This window comes from Heptranchias perlo, chromosome 10 (assembly GCF_035084215.1).
Source record: "Heptranchias perlo isolate sHepPer1 chromosome 10, sHepPer1.hap1, whole genome shotgun sequence".
Lineage (NCBI taxonomy): Eukaryota > Metazoa > Chordata > Chondrichthyes > Hexanchiformes > Hexanchidae > Heptranchias > Heptranchias perlo.
In genome coordinates, this window is record NC_090334.1 from 67,614,929 (window position 1) to 67,638,411 (window position 23,483).

The window sequence follows — 23,483 nt, forward strand, 5'->3', positions numbered from 1 at the left end:
ACAAAGCATTCCATGCTCCAACAACTCTCTGCATAAAGAATATTCTTCCATCCTTTCCTCACTCTCTTAGTGACAATTTTAAAACGATGACCCCTGATCATCGATCCCAACTAGAGAAAATAGTCTTTCCTTATTCACCCTATCAAAACCTTCATAATTTTTTAAAACCTCTATTAAATCTCACCTTATCCATCTCTGCTGCAGTGGAAATAACCACAGTATCTGAAGTCTCTCCTCACAACTATAGTTTATCATCCACGCTATCAGCCTGAGGAATCTACGATGTATGCACTCAATGCCTTTCATGTGCCTTTCAATAATGGGGCAAGACTGCACACAGTACTCTAATTGTCAATATCTTGTACAATGAGATGAAGATAAGAACAAAGCAAACAACAAAAGAAAAATTGTGCTGTCTTTTTTTTTTATTCGTTCACGGGATGTGGGCGTCGCTGGCAAGGCCGGCATTTATTGCCCATCCCTAATTGCCCTCGAGAAGGTGGTGGTGAGCCGCCTTCTTGAACCGCTGCAGTCCGTGTGGTGACGGTTCTCCCACAGTGCTGTTAGGAAGGGAGTTCCAGGATTTTGACCGAGCGACAATGAAGGTACGGCGATATATTTCCAAGTCGGGATGGTGTGTGACTTGGAGGGGAACGTGCAGGTGGTGTTGTTCCCATGCGCCTGCTGCCCTTGTCCTTCTAGGTGGTAGAGGTCGCGGGTTTGGGAGGTGCTGTCGAAGAAGCCTTGGCGAGTTGCTGCAGTGCATCCTGTGGATGGTACACACTGCAGCCACAGTGCGCCGGTGGTAAAGGGAGTGAATGTTTAGGGTGGTGGATGGAGTGCCAATCAAGCGGGCTGCTTTATCTTGGATGGTGTCGAGCTTCTTGAGTGTTGTTGGAGCTGCATTCATCCAGGCAAGTGGAGAGTATTCCATCACACTCCTGACTTGTGCCTTGTAGATGGTGGAAAGGCTTTGGGGAGTCAGGAGGTGAGTAACTCGCCGCAGAATACCCAGCCTCTGACCTGCTCTCGTAGCCACAGTATTTATATGGCTCGTCCAGTTAAGTTTCTGGTCAGTGGTGACCCCCAGGATGTTGATGGTGGGGGATTCGGCGATGGTAATGCCGTTGAATGTCAAGGGGAGGTGGTTAGACTCTCTCTTGTTGGAGATGGTCATTGCCTGGCACTTATCTGGCGCGAATGTTACTTGCCACTTATCAGCCCAAGCCTGGATGTTGTCCAGATCTTGCTGCATGCAGGCTCGGACTGCTTCATTATCTGAGGGGTTGCGAATGGAACTGAACACTGTGCAGTCATCAGCGAACATCCCCATTTCTGACCTTATGATGGAGGGAAGGTCATTGATGAAGCAGCTGAAGATGGTTGGGCCTAGGACACTGCCCTGAGGAACTCCTGCAGCAATGCCCTGGGGCTGAGATGATTGGCCTCCAACAACCACTACCATCTTCCTTTGTGCTAGGTATGACTCCAGCCACTGGAGAGTTTTCCCCCTGATTCCCATTGACTTCAATTTTACTAGGGCTCCTTGGTGCCACACTCGGTCAAATGCTGCCTTGATGTCAAGGGCAGTCACTCTCACCTCACCTCTGGAATTCAGCTCTTTTGTCCATGTTTGGACCAAGGCTGTAATGAGGTCTGGAGCCGAGTGGTCCTGGCGGAACCCAAACTGAGCATCGGTGAGCAGGTTATTGGTGAGTAAGTGCCGCTTGATAGCACTGTCGACGACACCTTCCATCACTTTGCTGATGATTGAGAGTAGACTGATGGGGCGGTAATTGGCCGGATTGGATTTGTCCTGCTTTTTGTGGACAGGACATACCTGGGCAATTTTCCACATTGTCGGGTGGATGCCAGTGTTGTAGCTGTACTGGAACAGCTTGGCTAGAGGCGCGGCTAGTTCTGGAGCACAAGTCTTCAGCACCACAGCTGGGATGTTGTCGGGGCCCATCGCCTTTGCTGTATCCAGTGCACTCAGCCGTTTCTTGATATCACGTGGAGTGAATTGAATTGGCCGAAGACTGGCTTCCGTGATGGTGGGGATATCGGGAGGAGGCTGAGATGGATTATCCACTCGGCACTTCTGTCTTATTCACCAAGAAACAGAGGTAAAATGCAAATTAGAAAGGAAACATTCGTGGGCCACACGAGAAAGTGACAACTCGTGCAAGGCTTGTCCCAGACAATTTCTAGCATATAATTGGGAAATATAGATCGTCAGAGTGGCAATAATAGAGACTCCACTGTACTCCATGAGAAATGGAGCTTGAAAGGGAACCACATGTCTGGATTTTCTTCCCGTTGACGGGTTAGCAGTGGAGCAGGAATACTGTCCACCCACATGATTCTGATGCTAACCCAGTGCAATTCCCTCCCAAGGCTCTTATTTGCTGTGCAGAGTGGGTTTGGAGCAGTAATACCACTCCTGACATGTTTATCGTCCCGGGAGGGAGGGAAATACAGTTAAATACTGTTACGGTCAGTTAAAGGGGAGCATCACTTTTCTGCAAGATAGGGTGAAGTAGAAGTAGCCTCAAAGTATCAATAGCTAGATGGACTCCCAGATTCTCGAAAGCATCCCATGCCCTGCAAACTGTGGGCGGGCAGACAGGAGAAACTTTGGAAGAGGGCACAGACAATACTATTCTTCAGGTGGTAGTGGGCAGCAGGTCTTCAGCCAGCAGCAGACATAATTCCCCAACAACCTTTGAGAGTGCGGGGGGGAAGCACAGCCTTCTGAGGTACTAACTGTCAGAAAAGTCTAAGTAAGGCCTTCTTAGTGAGTGGGTGTGAGCATGTAGGAAAGGGACATCTTCTGTTAATCCTGACTCTAAGTACTTCCAATCTGGCCTCTTTCCTATCCTCATCCTCTGCCTCTTCGTAGTCTAAGAATAGAAGGTTGTCATTTGAAAAATCCATGTCCCCAGTGCAAAGCAGTATTGTGAGTAGAGCTGAATGAACTAGCAGAAAGATTCATGATTGAACCTCCAAAGTACCAAAGAGGTTGATATGCAGGCAAAGTGACACCAACCTTCAGCAACTGCACACAAAATGGCCTCTTCAATATGGTATCAGCCTCAGGGAAATACCTTCCTGCAGCGCTTAGCGCCACTTACATAGTGGCAGTTATTATTTGGGGAAGGTTTGGGGCAGAAGTTGGGGGAAATGGATCGGAGAGGTTAGCCACACCACCTTGACTCCATTTGCATGAGGGCTCCTGGTAGGCCTTAAAGTGGGCTGATGGTTTTTTTTTGGACAAAGTGAGCATTGACACCACTGTGTCAGCCAATGAGTGGAGGCAAGGCGGGACTTACGTCAGGACTTACAGCAAACAAAGTCTATTTACTCGGCAAACAGAATCTATTTAAACAGAGTCTCTATGAACTACAGCAAACAGAATTCATAAGCAAAGTCTCCCGATAAAATCAGGATTATTTCTCCAGCAAAATGCACAGAGTGGAGGATAATTACATAATACAAATTATGTGCGTAAAATCAATCCCAGTCACGGCAGGGATTAAATTACGAGGTGAGATTACACAAACTAGGGTTGTATTCCCTGGAATTTAGAAGATTAGTGGGTGATTTGATCGAAGTTTTCAAGCTATTAAGGGGAAATGATAGGGTAGATAGAAACTATTTCCACTGGTTAGGGAGTCTAGGACTAGGGGACATAGTCTAAAAATTAGAGCCAGGACTTTCAGGAGTGAAGTTAGGAAACACTTCTACACACAAAGGGTGGTAGAAGTTTGGAACTCTCTTCTGCAAACAGCAGTTGATGCCAGCTCAATTGTTAATTTTAAATGCAAGATTGATAGATTTTTGTTAACCAAAAGTATTAATAGATATGGGGCTATGGCGGGTATATGGAGTTAAGTCACGGATGAGCCATGATCTCATTGAATGGTAGAACAAGCTCGAGGAGCTAAATTGCCTACTCCTGTTCCTATGTTCCAGCTGTACGGTCTTCAGGCATGATTGAGAAGGGAATTACCCAATCATCTCCATTCTGGCCAAGACTTGTGGTGTCATTATATGCAGCCTTTTTTGGAAGGATAATTCAGGTGCAGATTTTTTGCAACGGATTTGAGGTGGTAACCTTGAACAACCCAGTTTGCTTTGTTTACCACCCTAAATCTGCCCCAAAACAGGCAGTAATTCAGAGGAAAATTCAAGCCACAATATGTTGACCTGTACCTGTGGATTAAAGAAGGTAGCATGAAGAATATTAACTTACCCTTCAGATCTAAACATTTGATCCTATGATGTACCTCTGTGATCTCCTAGAAGACAAAAACAAGAGATATAACATATTCTATCTGAATGATATAAAGGCAAATTTATATTAGTGCCATCTTGGCTTAGTTAGTAGCACTATTGCCTCTGAGTCAGAGGTTGTGGGTTCAAGCTCCACTTCATGGCTTGACCAATGTAATCTAGACTGATACAGTAGTGTTGCATTGCCAGAGGTGTCATCTTTCAGATGAGATATGAAATTGCCTGTTTCAATGGATATAAAAGATTCCATAGCACTATTCAAAGAAGAGCAGGCATGTGTCCTGGTGAACATTTTTCCCTTAACTAACATCACCAAAAACAAATTAACTAGTTATTCATTGATCTCATTTGCTGTTTGTAAGATCTTGCTGTGTAAAAATTGCCCTTCGCGTTGTACTACATGACAATAGTAAACAATTTTACAACACCAAGTTATAGTCCAACAAATTTATTTTTAATTCCACAAGCTTTCGGAGGCTTCCTCCTTCGTCAGGTGAACGGTATGGAAATGACATTTTCGAATCCTTCGCATTTTAAAATCACAGAACAATGCCTGGTGATTATTGCCCGTTGCCAAGGCAATCACAGTGAGCAGACAAAAAGGTGTCACCTAAAAATACATGACAATAGTGACTGAAAAATAATTTATGGGTTGTGAAGTAATTTGGAGATTCAGTCACAAATTTTGCTGCTAGTTTCACTCAGCTCAGCTCAAAATATTGCTTTGCGTTGGGGACATCAATTTCCCAGTGGAGATCCCTCTATTCTTAACTTGCACAATATAATTGCAAGTTCTCTTTTTACATGTATAGTGCCATTGACATATAAAAATTTATATACTTACTATTAGATCGCCTGTGGCTTCGCACATGGGGAATGAAGACCTAATGTAGTCTTCAGGTGAAGCAGGGTTAGAGGCTGGGGTAAAGCTCATCAGGATGTGTAGACTTAATTCAGCTCTCATTTTAAGGTTATATATTCTGTCCTTATTTTTACACAATACTTTGATTTTATATTATTTACAGTTAGGGCAATTTGGAAAGCAGAGAAGTAGAGTTGGTTGGAGTATAGAACTTTCTCTGCAGTAGAGGCAGAGGAGCTGGAAGATGAAAAATGAGAAACAATAGTGCCATCACTAACAGGAGGGTGTAATTACAGCGTGACAAGTTTACATAGGCAGTTTCCATTACAAATGTGGACATAGGAATTTATAAGAGAAATGTGTGAAGGCATAAGATTTTCAATACATTATATAGATATCAGATGCACTGTGTACATATAGGAGTAATGGGTCACTAAAAAGTAAACCAGCAACAGGCCCTTAATACTATGATTCCCAAATGTTATTGGTGCATATGCTATTCAAATTATTCTTTATTTAGAGAGAAGTTTTCCTATTCGTTTATAGCAAATGGGAAAATTCCACCGCAAGATGTGCCTCGTATATTTATGAGAATCATTTGTTAAATATGCTTTAACATTTTATAAAATCATTTGTAACTCTTAGAATCCTTAATAAGATAATGTAAATCAAAACAATCGCATGGCATTTTCACGGGGTTCTCCAGCAAAAGATCGGATTAAAAGGTGAAGAACGGCAAAGTTACAATGGAAGATCGGGAGAAGTGCGTGGAAATTTAGCGCCATATCTTCAGAAATGCCAGGTCAGCAGGACAAGAGGATACAGGCTTGGTCTTTTGAGGAGCAAAGTTATACAGATGCCAGGAAATATTGCTTTATAGAAAATGATCCACAGGAAGAAAAATTGAGGCCAGGACACTGAATTCATAAGAACATAAGAACATAAGAAATTGGAGCAGGAGTAGGCCAATCGGCCCCTCGAGCCTGCTCCGCCATTCAATAAGATCATGGCTGATCTGATCCCAACCACAAATCTAAAGAACACAAGAAGTCGGAGCAGGACCCGGCCACATAGCCCCTGGGCCCTCTCCGCCACCCACAGGGCATTGACCGATCCGAACTCAGCTTCATGTCCAATTTCCTGCCCGCTCCCCATAACCCCTAATTCCCTTTACTTCTAGGAAACTGTCTATTTCTGTTTTAAATTTATCTAATGATGTAGCTTCCACAGCTTCCTGGGGCAGCAAATTCCACAGGCCGACCACCCTCTGAGTGAAGAAGTTTCTCCTCATCTCAGTTTTGAAAGAGCAGCCCCTTATTCTAAGATTATGCCCCCTAGTTCTAGTTTCACCCATCTTTGGGAACATCCTTACTGCATCCACCCAATCAAGACCCTTCACAATCTTATATGTTTCAATAAGATCGCCTCTCATTCTTCTGAACTCCAATGAGTAGAGTCCCAATCTACTCAACCTCTCCTCATATGTCCGCCCCCTCATCCCCGGGATTAACCGAGTGAACCTTCTTTGTACTGCCTCGAGAGCAAGTATGTCTTTTCTTAAGTATGGAGACCATTTAAGAAACAAGTAAGATGGTAGGAAAGGATAAAATTGAAGGAGCCAAAAAAAATCTCCTTCACCCGGACCTATCTTGTGATCTAAATATTGCTTACTGCAAGCTTGCTTGTTCATTTTGTTCAAAACATGGTGGAAAATGAAGAGAGAAAGCAAACAGATGCCTGTTAGGTGGGGTGGGTCCGTCAGTTTCTGGGTAGAGGGGAGACAGATTGATGTTATGGGGTGGACACCCTTCTTCAGAGCACAGTCGTGGCAGAGGGTTTGCTACCAGGAATCCTCTAAGTTGACATTTTTGGAGGAAGAAGGGGACTTGCAGAGGGATGCAGTACAGGTGTATGGGATGGTGTTGTGAAGTGGGACAGAAGGAAAACCTTGTCACTTGTCTGCGGATTCATGCCTGCACCTAGAGGTCCCTTTCCTTTCATCCTGGCCTGTCACTTCTTAATCCCCTGTTCCTTCAGCCTCTGCAAAGTTTGCTGATGGTTTGAGATATATTTAAAGACTTTTCAAAAGCTTGCTAATTTTTTGTCCCCTCTCCTTATGATATTCCCCTTCACTTGCCCCTATCCCTTTAAATTTGACTGGTGCCATCCATAGACACATCTGAATTTGCATCTGGAGTTGTGAATAATTATGCAAATGAAGTTAGACTGGAAAATTGAGTGCTTTTTAACCTCAAGATTCAGGCAGGTCGATAAAGCAGTACTAACTAAATTAGAATGGATATTACACCTAAAGACAAAAATCATCTCCGTGATCTTTTACATCATGTAACTGTATTTTGTTAAATGGTTTGTGGATTATTCTACCCATTAGCTCCCTCTCTGTGATTGGCATATCTGTTGATTCTTTCTCCTCTCTCCTCAGTTTATTTTCTGCAACCTTACTAAAATGCCTGCTTAACTTTTAGTTTTCCATTCAATAGAATGATAGGGCTATAAGTTCAGCTATGTAGCACCATTTTTTAGGCACCACATAGCCTCCTAAGGTCCCAAAGTGGTATCCGGAATGCGTGGGCATGCTTCAATGTGCGCCAGACACCATCTTGGTAAAGGCGTTTGTGCACGCGCAGATAACGAACGTCGGTACTAGGTAAAATAAGGAGAATATGCGTTAGATCAATGTGCAACGCTAATTTAAAGGGATACCATTTTGGCACTCAAAGCTCCAGCCAACACATTATCTTAACCATGAACAGCTGAACATGTTGTAGACAGTCTGGAGGACCCCACATCAGTACTATTTAAAGGAACCATGCGGGATTTACGGGTTAGTTGCTGGATCATTGCTTGTGGCTGTTGATGCATTTGTACCTGTTTTTGGAGGTTTCCTATACTTGAATACTAGGACTAGGGGACATAGCTTAAAATTTAGAGCCAGGACTTGCAGGAGTGAAGTTAGGAAACGCTTCTACATGCAAAGGGTGGTAGAAGTTTGGAACGCTCTTTTGCAAGGGGTAGTTGATGCTAGCTCAATTGTTAATTTTAAATCTGAGATTGATAGATTTTGTTAAACAAGGTATTTAAGGGATATGTGGCTGTGGCGAGTACATGGAATTAGGTCACAGAGTGCCCATGATCTCATTGAATGGCAAAACAGGCTTGAGGGGCTAAATGCCACTGCCACTTACTGCCTCTTGTTATGTGCCACCTTTTCCTGCAAGAAAGCGGGACATGTGTCAGTGAGTGTCCTGCAGGATGTTTGGGTGATGTGAGAGTGACTGCCCTTGATATCAAGGCAGCATTTGACCATGTGTGGCACCAAGGAGCCCTAGTAAAATTGAAGTCAGTGGGAATCAGGGGGTACACTCTCCAGTGGCTAGAGTCATACCTAGCACAAAGGAAGTTGGTAGTGATTGTTGGAGGCCAATCATTTCAGCCCCAGGACATTGCTGCAGGAGCTCCTCAGGGCAGTGTCCTTGGCCCAACCATCTTCAGCTGCTTCATCAATGACCTTCCCTCCATCCATAAGGTCAGAAATGGGGATGTTCACTGATGATTGCACATTGTTCAGTTCCATTCGCAGCCCCCAGATAATGAAGCAGTTCGTGGCCGCATGCAGCATGACCTGGACAACATCCAGGCTTGGGCTGGAGTGGCGAGTAACATTCATGCCAGACAAGTGCCAGACAATGACCATCTCCAACAAGAGAGAGTCTAACCACCTCTCCTTAACATTCAACGGCATTACCATCGCCGAATCCTCCACCATCAACATCCTGGGGATCACCATTGAACAGAAACTTAATTGGACCAGCCACATAAATACAATGGCTACAAGAGCAGGTCAGAGGCTGAGTATTCTGCAGCGAGTGACTCACCTCCTGACTCCCTAAAATCTTGTCACCATCTACAAGGCACAAGTCAGGAGTGTGATGGAATACTCTCCACTTGCCTGGATGAGTGCAACTCTAACAACACTCAAGAACACCCAGGACAAAGCAGCCTGCTTGATTAGTACCCCATCCACCACCCTAAACATTCACTCCCTTCACCACTGGCGCACCGTGGCTGCAGTGTGAACCATCTACAGCAACTCGCCAAGGCTTCTTCGACAGCACCTCCCAAACCCGCGACCTCTACCACCTAGAAGGACAAGGGCAGAAGGCACATGGGAACAACACCTTCTGCACGTTCCCCTTCAAGTCACACACCATCCCGACTTGGAAATATATCGCCATTCCTTCATCGTCGCTGGGTCAAAATCCTGGAACTCCCTTCCTAACAGCACTGTGGGAGAACCTTGACCACACGGACTGCAGCGGTTGAAGAAGGCGGCTCACCACCACCTTCTCAGGGGCAATTAGGGATGTGCAATAAATGCTGGCCTTGCTAGCGACGCCCACATCCCATGTCACCTCACCTCTGGAATTCAGCTCTTTTGTCCATGTTTGGACCAAGGCTGTAATGAGGTCTGGAGCCGAGTGGTCCTGGCCGAACCCAAACTGAGCTTCGGTGAGCAGGTTATTGGTGAGGTAGTGCCACACAACACGTTGGATGGTATCCTCAGTGCAAAGACGGGACTTCGTCTCCACTTCGACTGTGCGGTGGTCACTCCTACCAATATTGTCATGGACAGATGCATCTGCGACAGGTAGATTCGTGAGGACGAAGTCAAGTAAGTTTTTCCCTCGTGTTGGTTCGCTCACAACCTGCAACAGGCCCAGTCTGGCAGCTATGTCCTTCAGGACTCGGCCAGCTCGATCAGTAGTGGTGCTACCGAGCCACTTTTGGTGATGGACATTGAAGCCCCCCACCCAGAGTACATTCTGTGCCCTTGCTACCCTCAGTGCTTCCTCCAAGTGGTGCTCAACATGGAGGAAGACTGATTCATCAGCTGAGGGAGGGTGGTAGGTGGTAATCAGCAGGAGGTTTCCTTGCCCATGTTTGACCTGATGCCATGAGATTTCATGGGGTCCAGAGTCAATGTTGAGGACTTCCAGGGCCACATCCCTCCTGACTGTATATCCCTGTACCGCCACCTCTGGTGGGTCTGTCCTGCCGGTGGGATAGGACATACCCAGGGATGATGATGGAAGAGTCTGGGACGTTGGCTGAAAGGTATGATTCTGTGAGTATGTCTATGTCAGGCTGTTGCTTGACTCGTCTGTGGGACAGCTCTCCCAACTTTGGCACAAGTCCCCAGATGTTAGTAAGGAGGACTTTGCATGGTCGACTGGGCTTGGTTTGCCTTTGTCGTGTCCGGTGCCTAGTGGTCCGTCTGGTTTTATTCTTATTATGACTTTTTTTAGTGAGATTTTACAACTGAGTGGCTTGCTAGGCCATTTCAGAATCAACCACATTGCTGTGGGTCTGGAGTCATACATCGGCCAGACCGGGTAAGGACGGCAGGTTTCCTTCCCTAAAGGGCATTAGTGAACCAGGTGGGTTTTTATGACGATCCGGTAGTTTCATGGCTACCATTACTGATACTAGTATTTTAATTCCAGATTTTATTTAATTAATTGAATTTAAATTCCCCTGGTGCCATGGTAGGATTTGAACTCAGAACTCCGGATTACTGGTCCAGGCCTCTGAATTACTAGTTCAGTAATATAACCACCATGCTAACGTACCCAGGGTGATGGGGAATGTAATGCGTGGAGCAGTGGATGCGGCTAGTGATGCAGTTGGTAGGTGACGCCTCTTGAGAGTTGACCTCACTCACCTTGACCACTCGTGTCAAAGCACTGAACTTCTTCCTGCACTGCATCCATGTTCGTGGTGCTGTGCGCCTGGCATTGACTTTGTCCCCTACTGCCTCCCCTGTCTCTTCAGCATACATCTGGAGGGCCTCTTGCCCTCCTGTGGATATAGGATGGCCCTCCTTCTGTTCACCTCTTGCACCAAGGCCTCTAGTGCATCATCAGAGAACCATGGTGCACGCTCTCTCGCAGGCCTGGAATAAACTCAGACCGGCAGATTGGTGAGGTCTGGCGTGAAGATTGGAGGATGTGGGATTTAGTAGTGCGCAACCTTTATTCAACGTTTTAACATATCTCAACAGTTTGTAAACATAGGAATGGGACCTATATCTGTGTTTTACGTGTGCGATGTCTGATCTCCGTTCAGACTCTGTGCGGACCCATATTTTATTGTTTTGCAAATAAGAGGTGCAGGCTGCCTTTAAGAGGTGCAAGCTGCCTTTAAGAGGCTTGAGCCACGCACATTCTGATGCCTGCATCGGAACGACCGGGCGCAGGTTAATCGCGCACCGCGATCCCCATGCCCAGATTCGATGGTTATCGAATTTAACCCCCACAGAATCATAGAATCGTTACAGCACAGAAGAAGGCCATTTGGCCCTTCCAGCCTGTGCCAGTTCGTTGTAAGAGCAATCCAGTTAGTCCCATTCCCCCATTCTTTCCTCGTAGCCCTGCAAATTTTTTCCGTTCAAGTATTTATCCAATTCCTTTATGAAAGCCACGATTGAATTTGCTTCCACCACCCTTTCAGGCAGCGCATTCCAGATCATAACTACTCGCTGCATAAAAAAGTTTTTCCTCATGTCGCCTTTCGTTCTTTTGTCAATCACCTTAAATCTGTGTCCTCTGGTTCTCGAACCTTCTGCCAATGGGAACAGTTTCTCTTTATTTACTTTATCTAGACCCTTCATGATTTTGAACACTTCTATCAAATCTCCTCTTACCCTATTTTGCTCTAAGGAGAACAACCCCAGCTTCTCCAGTCTATCCACGTAACTGAAGTGCCTCATTCCTGGAACCATTCTAGTAAATCTTTTCTGCACCTTCTCTAAGGCCTTCACGTCTTTCTCAAATTGCGGTGCTCAGAATGTTGTAGCTGAACCAGTGTTTTATAAAGGTTCAACGTGGCTTCCTTATTCAGATGAAGGGTACACACTTGAAACACCATACGCTGTCTTTTCCCTTTACATAGACTTACTGACCTGCTATGCATTTCTAGCATTTTCTGTTTTTTAAACTAGATTAATGCTTGGACATAGCATTTAATTATGATTTTGCCTGACCTAAATCAGATATGGCCCACTCCTCTGAAAGTTTGGACACCATTGGCCTATACATAGATAATAAAATTGGGCCGATTCTCCCATTCCTGCATCTGGGTGTATTGGATGGGTTTAGTGTAGCACATGGAGAAAAATTGTGTGAGAGGAACATAAGTCCATAAGGTGCCCATCAATTCTCCGTCCATTAATTTACATGGACAGAAAATTAGGCGGGCTCTCTTATTTGTGGACAATTCTCCCTGCCTGATTTTCCTCTGTGCACTATGGCCAGACAATCCAGGAAAATCTGCTCTAACTTATCATTAGCAACTTTTTTGAGGTTAATTTTTTTCCATGACAATGTGTTAGCCATAGCATTAGTGTTGCATCCTGCAAAACCATATCTTTCTATGTCCCTTTGAAACGCCGTGGCGGTATGCCAGCACAAAAATATGTTCAATGTTTGTTCAGTGGTAAGAGGTGTTACTTCATACCACCAAATAAAATGGATGAACAGTGACTCAAGACATGTTGAAACATGATGCACTTGAACTGTATCTTGGCTTTATTCACCTTGTCAATAAAAACTAAATCTCTTCACTTTACCATACTCCGTTCAAAACACAACTGTCTGCAGATCCACTTGAGGCTCATTTTTGTCTTACAACATTCCCTGTCCAATAGGATCAGCAGATAACCTGCTCTTAGACTCTATCAATGAGCCTGTTGAATCAGGCACTAGAAGATGCATGAGACCATCATAGATTGATTGTCTCTGATTTGCCTTTTGTTCCTTCCTCTGGTAAAGTAGCCTGACTGCATCTAGAGCTCCTGCAAAAACTGTGAATTCACCTTGACGACCTGCACATCAGTGAACAAATGAGATACATTGCCAGGGCTTTGAAGTCCCATTCAATATAAGATTTGCATTGTGTATGTGATGTCTTCCATGCAATCTTAAACAATCTAGGCTCTCAATTTTTTAATTAACTATTTCTTTACCTTTCCTGGTTCCAGGGCATTTCCATTTTATTATTTTCATATGAGTAAAATAGACCAGTACATGCAGTATCACCTGAAAAATCATCCAATAGTTCAGAAATATTGCTGTTGGACAACACAGGAGCAGATTAGCACTCCACAGCTGTGTGGAGTAATAAAGATTTGGATGCATGAGCTACTGAGTTGTCAACCTTAGCCATAGTGTGGTGATGAGATGATGAGCACAGCCTGGCAACTCCTTGTAGAAGTGGGGGACAGAAGGAGGAAGAGAATTTCCACTAGATGTTCTAGTGCATCTTTTTGGAGTTGGTCAAGAGAATATCAGGTAAAACTCCCTGATCCGGCCCTGAAGACGCTGGAGATGTATGGACTGGTATGCGCCAGCAATGGTAAGAAAGGGTGTGTGCCTATTAGGAGAGTACATACTCTCCAATAAAGAGGATATTTTAATGTCAGTCAGACTTTCAGCAAGACATCACTACATGCCAATGTATTCGACAACTCAATATTTCACGATCATTCATGCCATCCTCCTGTTTATAAGTATTGAAGATTTTAATCAAAATATGTTGACAAATGTCGACTTTCTGGGACTCTTTGCACATTCTTTGACATAAGGTGTTTACATGAAGGATGACAACTATGTCAATGTTAACAACTTTACAATGGTGCTAATGATGTCAAAGTATGTAGAAGAACCCACTTGTGCTATCAATTAAACTGAAACAGCATTCCCTTTAGGTTAATTCAACATAAATTGACACTGTGTAAATCCAACTGACATTTTCCTTCTGCAGAAGTACATATTGAAGTATTAGTAGGGAATGATGAAGCACTGCCAAAGTATGCTTAAGTATTAGTGACTTAGCCTCCTCCCCCTTCAGAATGATCCCACACCACTGTGTGTTCAACGTACAAAGATATATATGTTTTGACAGGAGAAGCTCCGATGTATAAAACTGTCACATAAATAGTCTCATTATCTGATTTGTTAAGCAATAATCCTCAATTTGCTGTCTATGTGACTGACGTATATGTGTCTCCCGTAATACGTAGGCAGCTACCTGCAGCAAAGCACACAACAATCTGTTTAGGAGTCCTTCCAAGTCTCACATATCTCACTTGTGGTATGTTTTCAAAAGATCCATACTGTCCACGGGTGTTTTCTTGAAACCTGATGTCACAAACAAAGCCTTTTTTCCCTGGAAGTTGGAAGTTTGTGGGAAATCATATTTAAATTGTGGAACCATTGGGTGAGTCAGAGTTGAATCATTGGTTTCCTAAATACTTAGAAGGAGTCACGCGTAGAGAAATTGGTTTGCAATTCCAAGAGTTTGCTCACTTAAGGAAATTATACATACAATTAATGGATAGCTTCCATTCATATAATATATTCTCTGGTTAGGTATATAAAAGGGTTGAGTGATATTAATTATGACCTCGTAAATGTCCCTGTTCTGCAGCATTGTGACACTTCTATTCTTTTCAGTCTCTATTCTCTGGCAGCCCAGACTGAGATTGATGAATTAAGTGCTGAAACCAGGATGGTTTTGTGCTGTAGACTCGTGTCCACCGGGAACTGGATTGAGACTCAGTTTAGATTGGCTTGATGTTACAGCTTTCCAAATGTGGTCACCGTTGACTATGTTGCCAGGTCAGAATGACAAAGAATCCCTAAACTTGCTTATAAGAGAGAGCTTCAAAGAAATCTCATATAGAAAATGATGATTTAGTCAGTAAAATGCACGCCAGCATGCTATAAGCTGTAAAAATTAATTTCTCCACAGGGCTGAATATTTCTGCTTCAAAAGTCAATATATATGCAGGCACATACAGTAATAGCTCCTTTATTGCAATAATGCATGAATTATTTAAACAACATGACCTTTTTATCATGTATCCTTTGAAAGAAACACATTGAAGATGTAAATTTGAAGCTTATTATTATGCAAATATATTCATTGTTAACAATTAGCAATTAAACCTGCAGTGTCTACAAAGAGCAGAGCCAAAATTAGCAACTTAATTTATCATTACAAAATTAAAACGTACACAAAATTTTTAAATGGCCATCATAATATTTCTACTACTTTTTTGTGTTGTATGCAAAACCTCATACTAAACTGGAACCACCTTAGTACAGTAAATTTCTGTTAAGTCTTGTTTAAGATGAATCTGTAGTCACTTGTCAAAAAGGTAGTTAATACGTCGTCAAATTAAAATATAAATGTGTTCAACACAAAATTTTCAAGGGGCTTCACTTTATACAGCATTTTTACCAATTTCTTCTCTAATTTAGATTCCTCACTACTATCTTGCTGTCAGTACATAGGCATTCCTTTGTTGGGCAAAATTGAGTTTAACAGTTTTTAACATTCTCTCACTTGCCCCACCTTCACACATACACGCACGCACACACAAACATACACAGTATTCTGTCTGATAACTTGACCACAAAGTGAAAAAATTCACACGGTAAAGTTAGTTATGGTTGAGCGTCAGTCAAGGATGACAATCAAATGCAAACCTGCTGGATTTAGAGTCCAACAATCTGTCACTAAACATAGCAATCATTTCTAGTATAGTGAAGTAATTTATATTCAAATTAACTGTTAGCAGTATAGGTCTTAAATGACTGTATGATACTATATGAGAATGGAAAAAATTATAAAATTTCCATCTACAAGTTTGTACCCAATTCCAAATGAAATATTTCCTCTATAGTGTTGACTTTAAAACAGCATTATCAAATATCGCAGTCTCCTTTTCACACAATTATTAATGTTGCACTTCAAATTAAAATTAAATTCACAACTGTTACATTTCATGGATAAACTTCAACTGCTCTAAAATATGATTTCTTTTGCCTATTTTCAAAAGTTTATTTCAAGCTGTGTCAAACCTAACAGCATGCAGGTGTTGCCGTTCCCAATAGTGACATCTACAGACAGCTGGTCTTATTGCAATACTGAAATGGCAAGTAAAAGAAGCGCAATTGCATTTAAAGTTACATCAGCTCAAAATAGTTAAAGTTATTTCAAAATCCCCATTCAATACATTTTAACTTCCAATAAAGTAATTCCAATAGTTACATATTTTGAATTAATGCAAACTATAAGATTTTTAGAAGTTCCATAAATACAAGAGTTGTATCTAAGTGCTGAAAGTCAGTGCAGTGTGTTCAAAAAAAGGGAATCATAGTGAACAAAATGCTCTCAAGACTATTTTACGGATGTTATAAATGGTAATCTAATGAGTGTAGAAGCCACAAGGAATAGTAGTTTTGGAAGCAAAATGTCATCCAGCGCAGAGGATAAGGGCTATCCAGTGGATATAATTAATCAGGAAATACTTGATAACATTTCAAGAGTGAAACTTCTAAAGGAGATCAAGGTTCACAGAATGATTGGCATGTAACAGTATTGAAAATGGGCTTTACAATACCAAAAGAGAAAACTTGCATTTTATGTAACACCTTATTACATCTCTCACAAAATATTTCACTTACAATTACTACAATTACTGTAGTTATGTATGATGTGGAGATGCCGGTGATGGACTGGGGTTGACAATTGTAAACAATTTTACAACACCAAGTTATAGTCCAGCAATTTTATTTTAAATTCACAAGCTTTCGGAGACTTCCTCCTTCCTCAGGTAAATGTTCAGGAGCTCCTTGAAGCCTACGCATTTATACATATAGAACAATACATGGTGTTTACAGACTGCCCCTGCAACTGCCCGTTGCCAAGGCAATCACCGTGTTCAGACAGAGAGGTGTCACCTGCAGAACCCCCGAATACACATTCAACAAAAAAACAAACAGGGAAAAAAAACAGAGAAAAAAAACAGAGAGAGGCAGAAACATCCGGAAGGCAGAGAAAGCCAGCAAATGACCCATTATTATGTAGGCACACACAGCAGCCATTTTACTTGCAGTAAAGTTCTGCTAACACCAATAAGATGAATGACCAGTTAATGTGTATTTTTTTGATGGTGATAAGAGAGGAACTTTAGCCAGCACACTAAAAGAACTCCTTGCTCTTCTTCACAATAGCACCAAGTGATCTTATATGTTTACCAGAACCACTGGAACAGGCAGAGAGAACCTTGTTTCTAATGCTTGATCTGAAAAATGGCCATCTTCAACAATGCAGCACTGCCTCAGTACTGCACTGGAGTATTAGTCTAGATTGAGTGCTTAAAGCCTGGTTTGGGGCTTAAACTCCTAATTTTCTGACACAGATAAAAGAAAGCTACCAACTGAACCGAGCTAATGAAGGTAAATGGAAATGGTCCTGTCTCAGGAGGGGAGCTGTGACCAGCAAGTTTCTCAGGAATCCCTATTGGACTCCCTGCTGTTTACATTGTTCATAAATTAAATGGACAAGGATACTTCTCATAATATTTCTTCCTGCGAGCAATATCAAAGGAGATCCACTAGTAATGTAAAATCTGCTGTGACCAGTTAATATTAATAGCATTCAATGGGATCTGGACAAATTACACGGATGGGCTAATAAATAGACGGTAACTGTGAAGCAGGCTACAGTGGCACAGGAAATGTGAACACAAGGTATGAGTATCAACTTCCAACATTGGAAAAGGAAGATGCTCATCATTGTCATGATTGACATTTGTCCCTCAATTTTTATCAACTATTCAAATGCTTTGAAACATATCGCTGGACCATACAAAATAAAAATATTGAAATAATTATATTGATATAATAGCCTGCAGAACCTGAAACCAAAAACAACTCAATAAGGTACCAAAGTTTCACAAATAGAGCCAGCTGCAAGTTCGAAATTGACTTTTTTGTTTGTTAGGAAACCACAAGTCTGCTCCTCTCACAAATGGAGCCATCATTTGATGCCTGCTGATCTATGCCTCCCTATTTATACATAAAGATTCAAATTCAACCAACGAATCCTTTCACACAATTTGCAGTAACTCATGACACCTGACACATTCTGAAGCTATGGTCATCTTTACCATCAGGGGAGAATGCAACTCCTTCACCTGCTTAACTGAATACATCACCTATCTTCACAGAAGTGTAAAGCTCCATTTGAACCCCATGATTTCCAATGCAATGCAACTCGCCAAGGCTTCTTCAACAGCATCTCCCAAACCTGCGACCTCTACCACCTAGAAGGACAAGGGCAGCTGGCACATGGGAACAACATCACCTGCACGTTCTCCTCCAAGTCACACACAATCCCAACTTGGAAATATATTGCCGTTCCTTCATCGTTGCTGGGTCAAAATCCTGGAACTCCCTATCTAACAGCACTGTGGGATAACCTTCACCACACGGACTGCAGCGGTTCAAGAAGGCGGCTCACCACCAACTTCTCAAGGGCAATTAGGGGTGGGCAATAAATGCTGGCCTCACCAGCAAAGCCCACATCCCATGAATGAATTTTTTAAAAATCCCATTGAATTAGATGAATAACGGCTGGCTCCAACCTTCTTTTAAGGCAGCAATGCAATCAAGTGGTTCTCTGATGAAGAGCAATAGTTTGAATGTTTCATAAACATTAAAACTTTGGGTGTGGGGGTGGGTGTGTGGGGAAGGAGAGCCAGAAGACCTGTACATCATTTTCCTCATAATGAATTCATGCAAAAGTGATGCAATTATATGTGATGATGCAATTTAAGTCACTGTGTTGTGTGTTTATAAACAAAAAAAAGCTTGCTGTTCCCCCAATGGCTCAGCAAGTTAATTCAGTGAGTAATTGAACATTCAGACCACAAAAGTCCCAGGTTTAATCGAGTGAAGGCAGTAAGACTGTGTAACCCATACAATAGTCTGTGTTGAGTTAGCTGATCTTGGCAAGGCAGTGTAGGAGCACTTCAAATGACCTTGATTCTCTGGGTTAAGCAGGAGAATACTGGCTGTGGTTCCTGCTACTGATCGCAATCCAGTGATCACTACTGGAAGTGAACGTGCGGATGGTGGGTAAGGATCAAGCTCATCTATGATGCCCCTGTGTTCGAGGTGTCTGCCAACACCCATTGTCAAGGCTCACAGATGAATAATGGCCACTTCGGTGAGGTATTAGAGAACACCAGATGTCCTTGGAACTGTGTCCTAAAAAGGAGTCAACATCTTCAAGCGAGGTGGGGAGGAGGGAAAAGAGAAAAAAAACCTGCTCAATATTTTTTATGAGGGCACTGTCCCTTTAAAGGAGCACTGCATTCTACTAAACTGTCACTTTTCCTAAATGTTGTAAACAGAAATAACTGTGCACTTAGCATTTTTCAGTCTTCTCCTTACCATGTATTATGCTTTAAAAATGCAAGTTAGATGCAGCCTAGAAATAGGCTGTGTGTGTGGAACTTCATGATGTTCCATCAGGGGGAGTTTAAATAAAATATCTGTTCCCAGACTGCGTCTAACTGGTAATTTTGAAGTATAAAATATGGTAGCAACTAGTGACTGAGAGACAAAGGTAAGTATGTAGATGTCTCCCTTTATAGCATTCAGGAGTACATCTCAATTTAATAAAATATATTTCCACCTTAACTAGTCCTATAATTGCATGAACCACTTATTTAGATCGCAAACCCAAACCTTTAGTATGCTATCTATAAACCTGACAATAGTTTCTCAGGTTTTGAGAGGTGCTTAAAGCTAAGTCTACATATCTGTTTAGTGTTTATATGTTCTGTCTGTGTGCTTAACCTTTATCCACAGCACAGTAATTAATGCTTTTTAATAGCAATGCATTTTTATAAATTTAGCTTATGTTCCCAACATTAGCTATATTATATAGGGGTGAGAGATTATTGCTGCTATTAATCTCAATCACAATGATAATGATACACAGTTGAACAGTGGCAAGAACTGCTGCATTTATTATGCACACCCCACAAGGAGTAAGGCTGGCGGACGGAGTTAAACACAAGGTTTAAATTTGAGGTGGAAGACTTGGAGTCAATATAGGTCAGTGAGGACAAGAGGGGATGGGTGAGGGTGTCTTTGCGCAGGATAGGATATAGGCAGCAGAAATTTACAAACATGTGATCACTAAGCAACTAAAAATTTGCACTTAACTTGTATTTTCTAAAAAGGACGGGGGAGGGGGTTGTTGTTAATGATTTCAATGAACCTCCTTTACTTCTGTTTGAAGACCCGCAGCCAGGGCAAGAATATTTATCACAACAGGAGTAACATGTGCAAGTTTGCAATGGTTCATACTTGTACAGTTATTGGCAGCTGTAGATTTGTGCAGACAAGAACAACAACAACTTTCATTTGTATAGTGCCTTCAACATATAAAGAAAAGGCCCAAGGCACTTTGCAGAATAAGGGTATGGAAACTGACACTGAGTCAGGAAAGGAGAGATTACAATGAGTGACGGTCGGACGGGAGAAGAAGGAAGAGGAGGCGAGGTGAGGGGTGGAGGGTTGGCGAGGGCCATGGAGGGGGGGGTCAGTCGTTGTGGGGGGGGGGGTTTGGGAGGGTTCTGTCATCGGGGGGGGATCGTCACTGGGAGGGGTGGGCTCAGTTACCGGGTTGGGGGGGGGGTCAGTCATCGGGGGTTGGTCAGTCATCAGGGGTCAGGGTCGTGGGTCATCACGGGGTCGGAGATTGTGGGGGAGTCGGAGATCATGGGGGGGTCAGAGATCGTGGGGGGGTCAGAGATCATGGGTGGGTCGGAGATCATGGGGGTCGGGGATCATCGCAGGGGTTGGAGATCGTGGCGGGGGGTCGGAGATCGTGGGGGGTGGGTGGTTGATCGCGTTTGTAGGGTCACTACAGGTAGGCTTGTTGGGCCTGGGGACAGCACTCCTGCTCACAATATGTACAATAAAGGCACTTACCTGCAGGTTTCGGCCTTCTTGTCTCCTCTCACGAGGCATGAATAGAAGGCCAGGGAATCCCGGCCCCCGGGGGTTAAAAACCAAAAAATCTGTCAAAATGGAGACCTGCAGCCTCCTTGAAAGCTTTTACTGTCTAACCCGCCTCCTGAGAGTGGGTTGGTTGCTCGCCCCTCATCCCGCCTCTGTTAAAACCGGAAGTGGGCAGGGTGGAGGCGGTTTTAGATTCTTAACATTTTTACTGCGCCCCTGCCCCCAACCTACCCATTTTTCCCATTTAAAATCGTGCCCAGGAAGTTTGAAGGCCCTGTCACCAATGGTGAGATAAAGGGAGGGAGGAAGCAGAAGAGGCCGGATTCAGAGGAACAGAGTGCCTGGAGGGATATAAGACTGGACGAAGGTTGCAGAGATAGGATGAGGGGAGGCCATGGAAGGAATCAAAGAAGAATATAAGGATTTTAGATTTAAAGCATTGGGAAAGCGGGAAGCCTATGTAGGTCAATGAGGACAAGATGATAGATAAGTAAGACTTAGTGCAGGACAGAATACATGCAGAGGAGGTTGGAGTTTATGGAACGTAGAGGGTGGGAAGCCAGCAAGGTCAGCATTGAGTGGTGGAGATGTTGTAGATATGAAAGTCGGCAGTTTTGTTGATGGAGAGGAAATAGGGTCTGAAATTCAGCTCAGAGTTAAACAGGATACCAAGGTTGCAAACAGTCTCATTCAATCTGAAACACTGGCCAGAGACATGGAACCAATGGCAAGGGAGAGGAGTTTATGAAACTGAAGTCGGTCTTCCCAATGTTCTACCGGAGGAAGTCATGACTCATCCAGTACTGGAGTTCAGACCAACTATCTGACAGCACAGAGATAGTAGAGGGGTTGAGGAGGTACTGGAGAAATAGAGCTCGGTGTCATCAGCATATATGTGAAGGCTGATGATGTCACCAAGAGGCAACATGCAGTTGAGGAAGAGGAGGAGGCCAAGGATAGGTTCATGGAGAACTCCAGAGGTGACAGTATAGGGGACAGGAAGAGAAGACAGCGATTAATCATATTTGCACAGTTCCCAGTAGCCATGGTAATGTTGCAGAATTATTTCTCTGATTTTGATTATTGCTTTTGGGTTCAATTAAGTGGGGGACTGGTTGTGCATACTCGTCCACTGCAAAGTAAATTCAACTCTGTCGATCTGGAATAATAGTGCAAATGTGGGAGCATGATTGATCTTAACCAGTTCCTTCAGGCCACCCTAGGTCTGAATGGCTTACTGTTGATGTTGCTTGTGTTGTGCATGCATGGTGGAGCGAGGGAGGGCAGAAGACGGGCTGGGAAGGCAAGCAAATAATCTGGTATGGAAAATGTTATAGTTTTACTTGTTGTGCAATCTGTTAATTTGTGATTGATTGAAGAGTCTTTTTGTTCATAAGAATGCACAAAATTCACTGTTCTGGTGAAACAAAGATTTTCTAGAGGAGCATGCCACTGAATGCCTCTAAATTAGCAAGATTTCCCTGCATAACTATGCTTCAGCACTCACAAAGTAGAGCCTTTTTCATTAGTCTGTGTACGGTCCTGTTTGCTTCAGCTATATGAGGTCTTTATGACCTCAAACTGCATCCCATGTGTATCAGAATTGTTCCGAACATAATAGCATGGATTTATTCTTCTTTAATGTAGGCAATTTGGATACTGAAGTCTTATGAATATGATTTTAATATTATTTAGTTATTCATAATAAACATATTGTAAACCATATTTACTCAGCATCATTATGAGCTGTGTCACTTCAATAAACAGTACCAAATAAGGGACAGCTCAGCAGACAGGCTGCAAAAACAGAGAAAACCGAGTTGGAATAAAGAAAAAAAGGAGGTGGCTTATATTCAATTCCACAGTGACTACTTCAACCCTGATTATCTCATTAAACAAGGTGTTAATACTTCTCTTCAATCTGCAATCTGTATAATTTCATTTGAAATACTGTCTCTCCCAGAAGCTTTACTGTTTCTCATTTCACTTATTACATTATCCACTATTTTTTTATCTCCCCAAAGATCCCACTCTTTAACTACTTGTGCTTAGCCTGTTATTGCCTGGTTCCCTCATTAGCACTTCCAAGTTAATATTAATACAGTGTGAACATTTCTTGTTACATTGAGCAATGCACTGATTAGACAGCAGGGCGAGAAAACTACTATTGGCTTGAATCTTCCACTAAATCTGCACACAGGTGCACAGGTCTTGTAAAGAGAACAAATAAAACTGCCTGGAACACTTTTTCTTGGTAATAGATGTCTGAAAACCTGGTCATCCGATCAGATAGTTTCAGATCTTGTTTCCCGCTAAGAGTTTCAAAAGCTATGTCTCGGAATTAAAACCACTGAGCTAAATGTTATTTTTCTGCTGGCATGAATTTGTATGCAAAACACAATTCTGTGCATCATGGC

General features: G+C 42.8%; 1 protein-coding gene across 1 annotated transcript in view; it reads right to left on the reverse strand.

The window, feature by feature from the left end:
* si:dkey-288a3.2 (protein phosphatase 1 regulatory subunit 37) overlaps positions 1-23,483 on the reverse strand; it is a 181,574-nt gene that overhangs the window by 139,912 nt on the left and 18,179 nt on the right. The window contains exon 3 of the mRNA XM_067992178.1: positions 4,256-4,301. Coding sequence (XP_067848279.1) covers positions 4,256-4,301 — 46 coding nt within the window. The remainder of the gene's footprint in view (positions 1-4,255; positions 4,302-23,483) is intronic.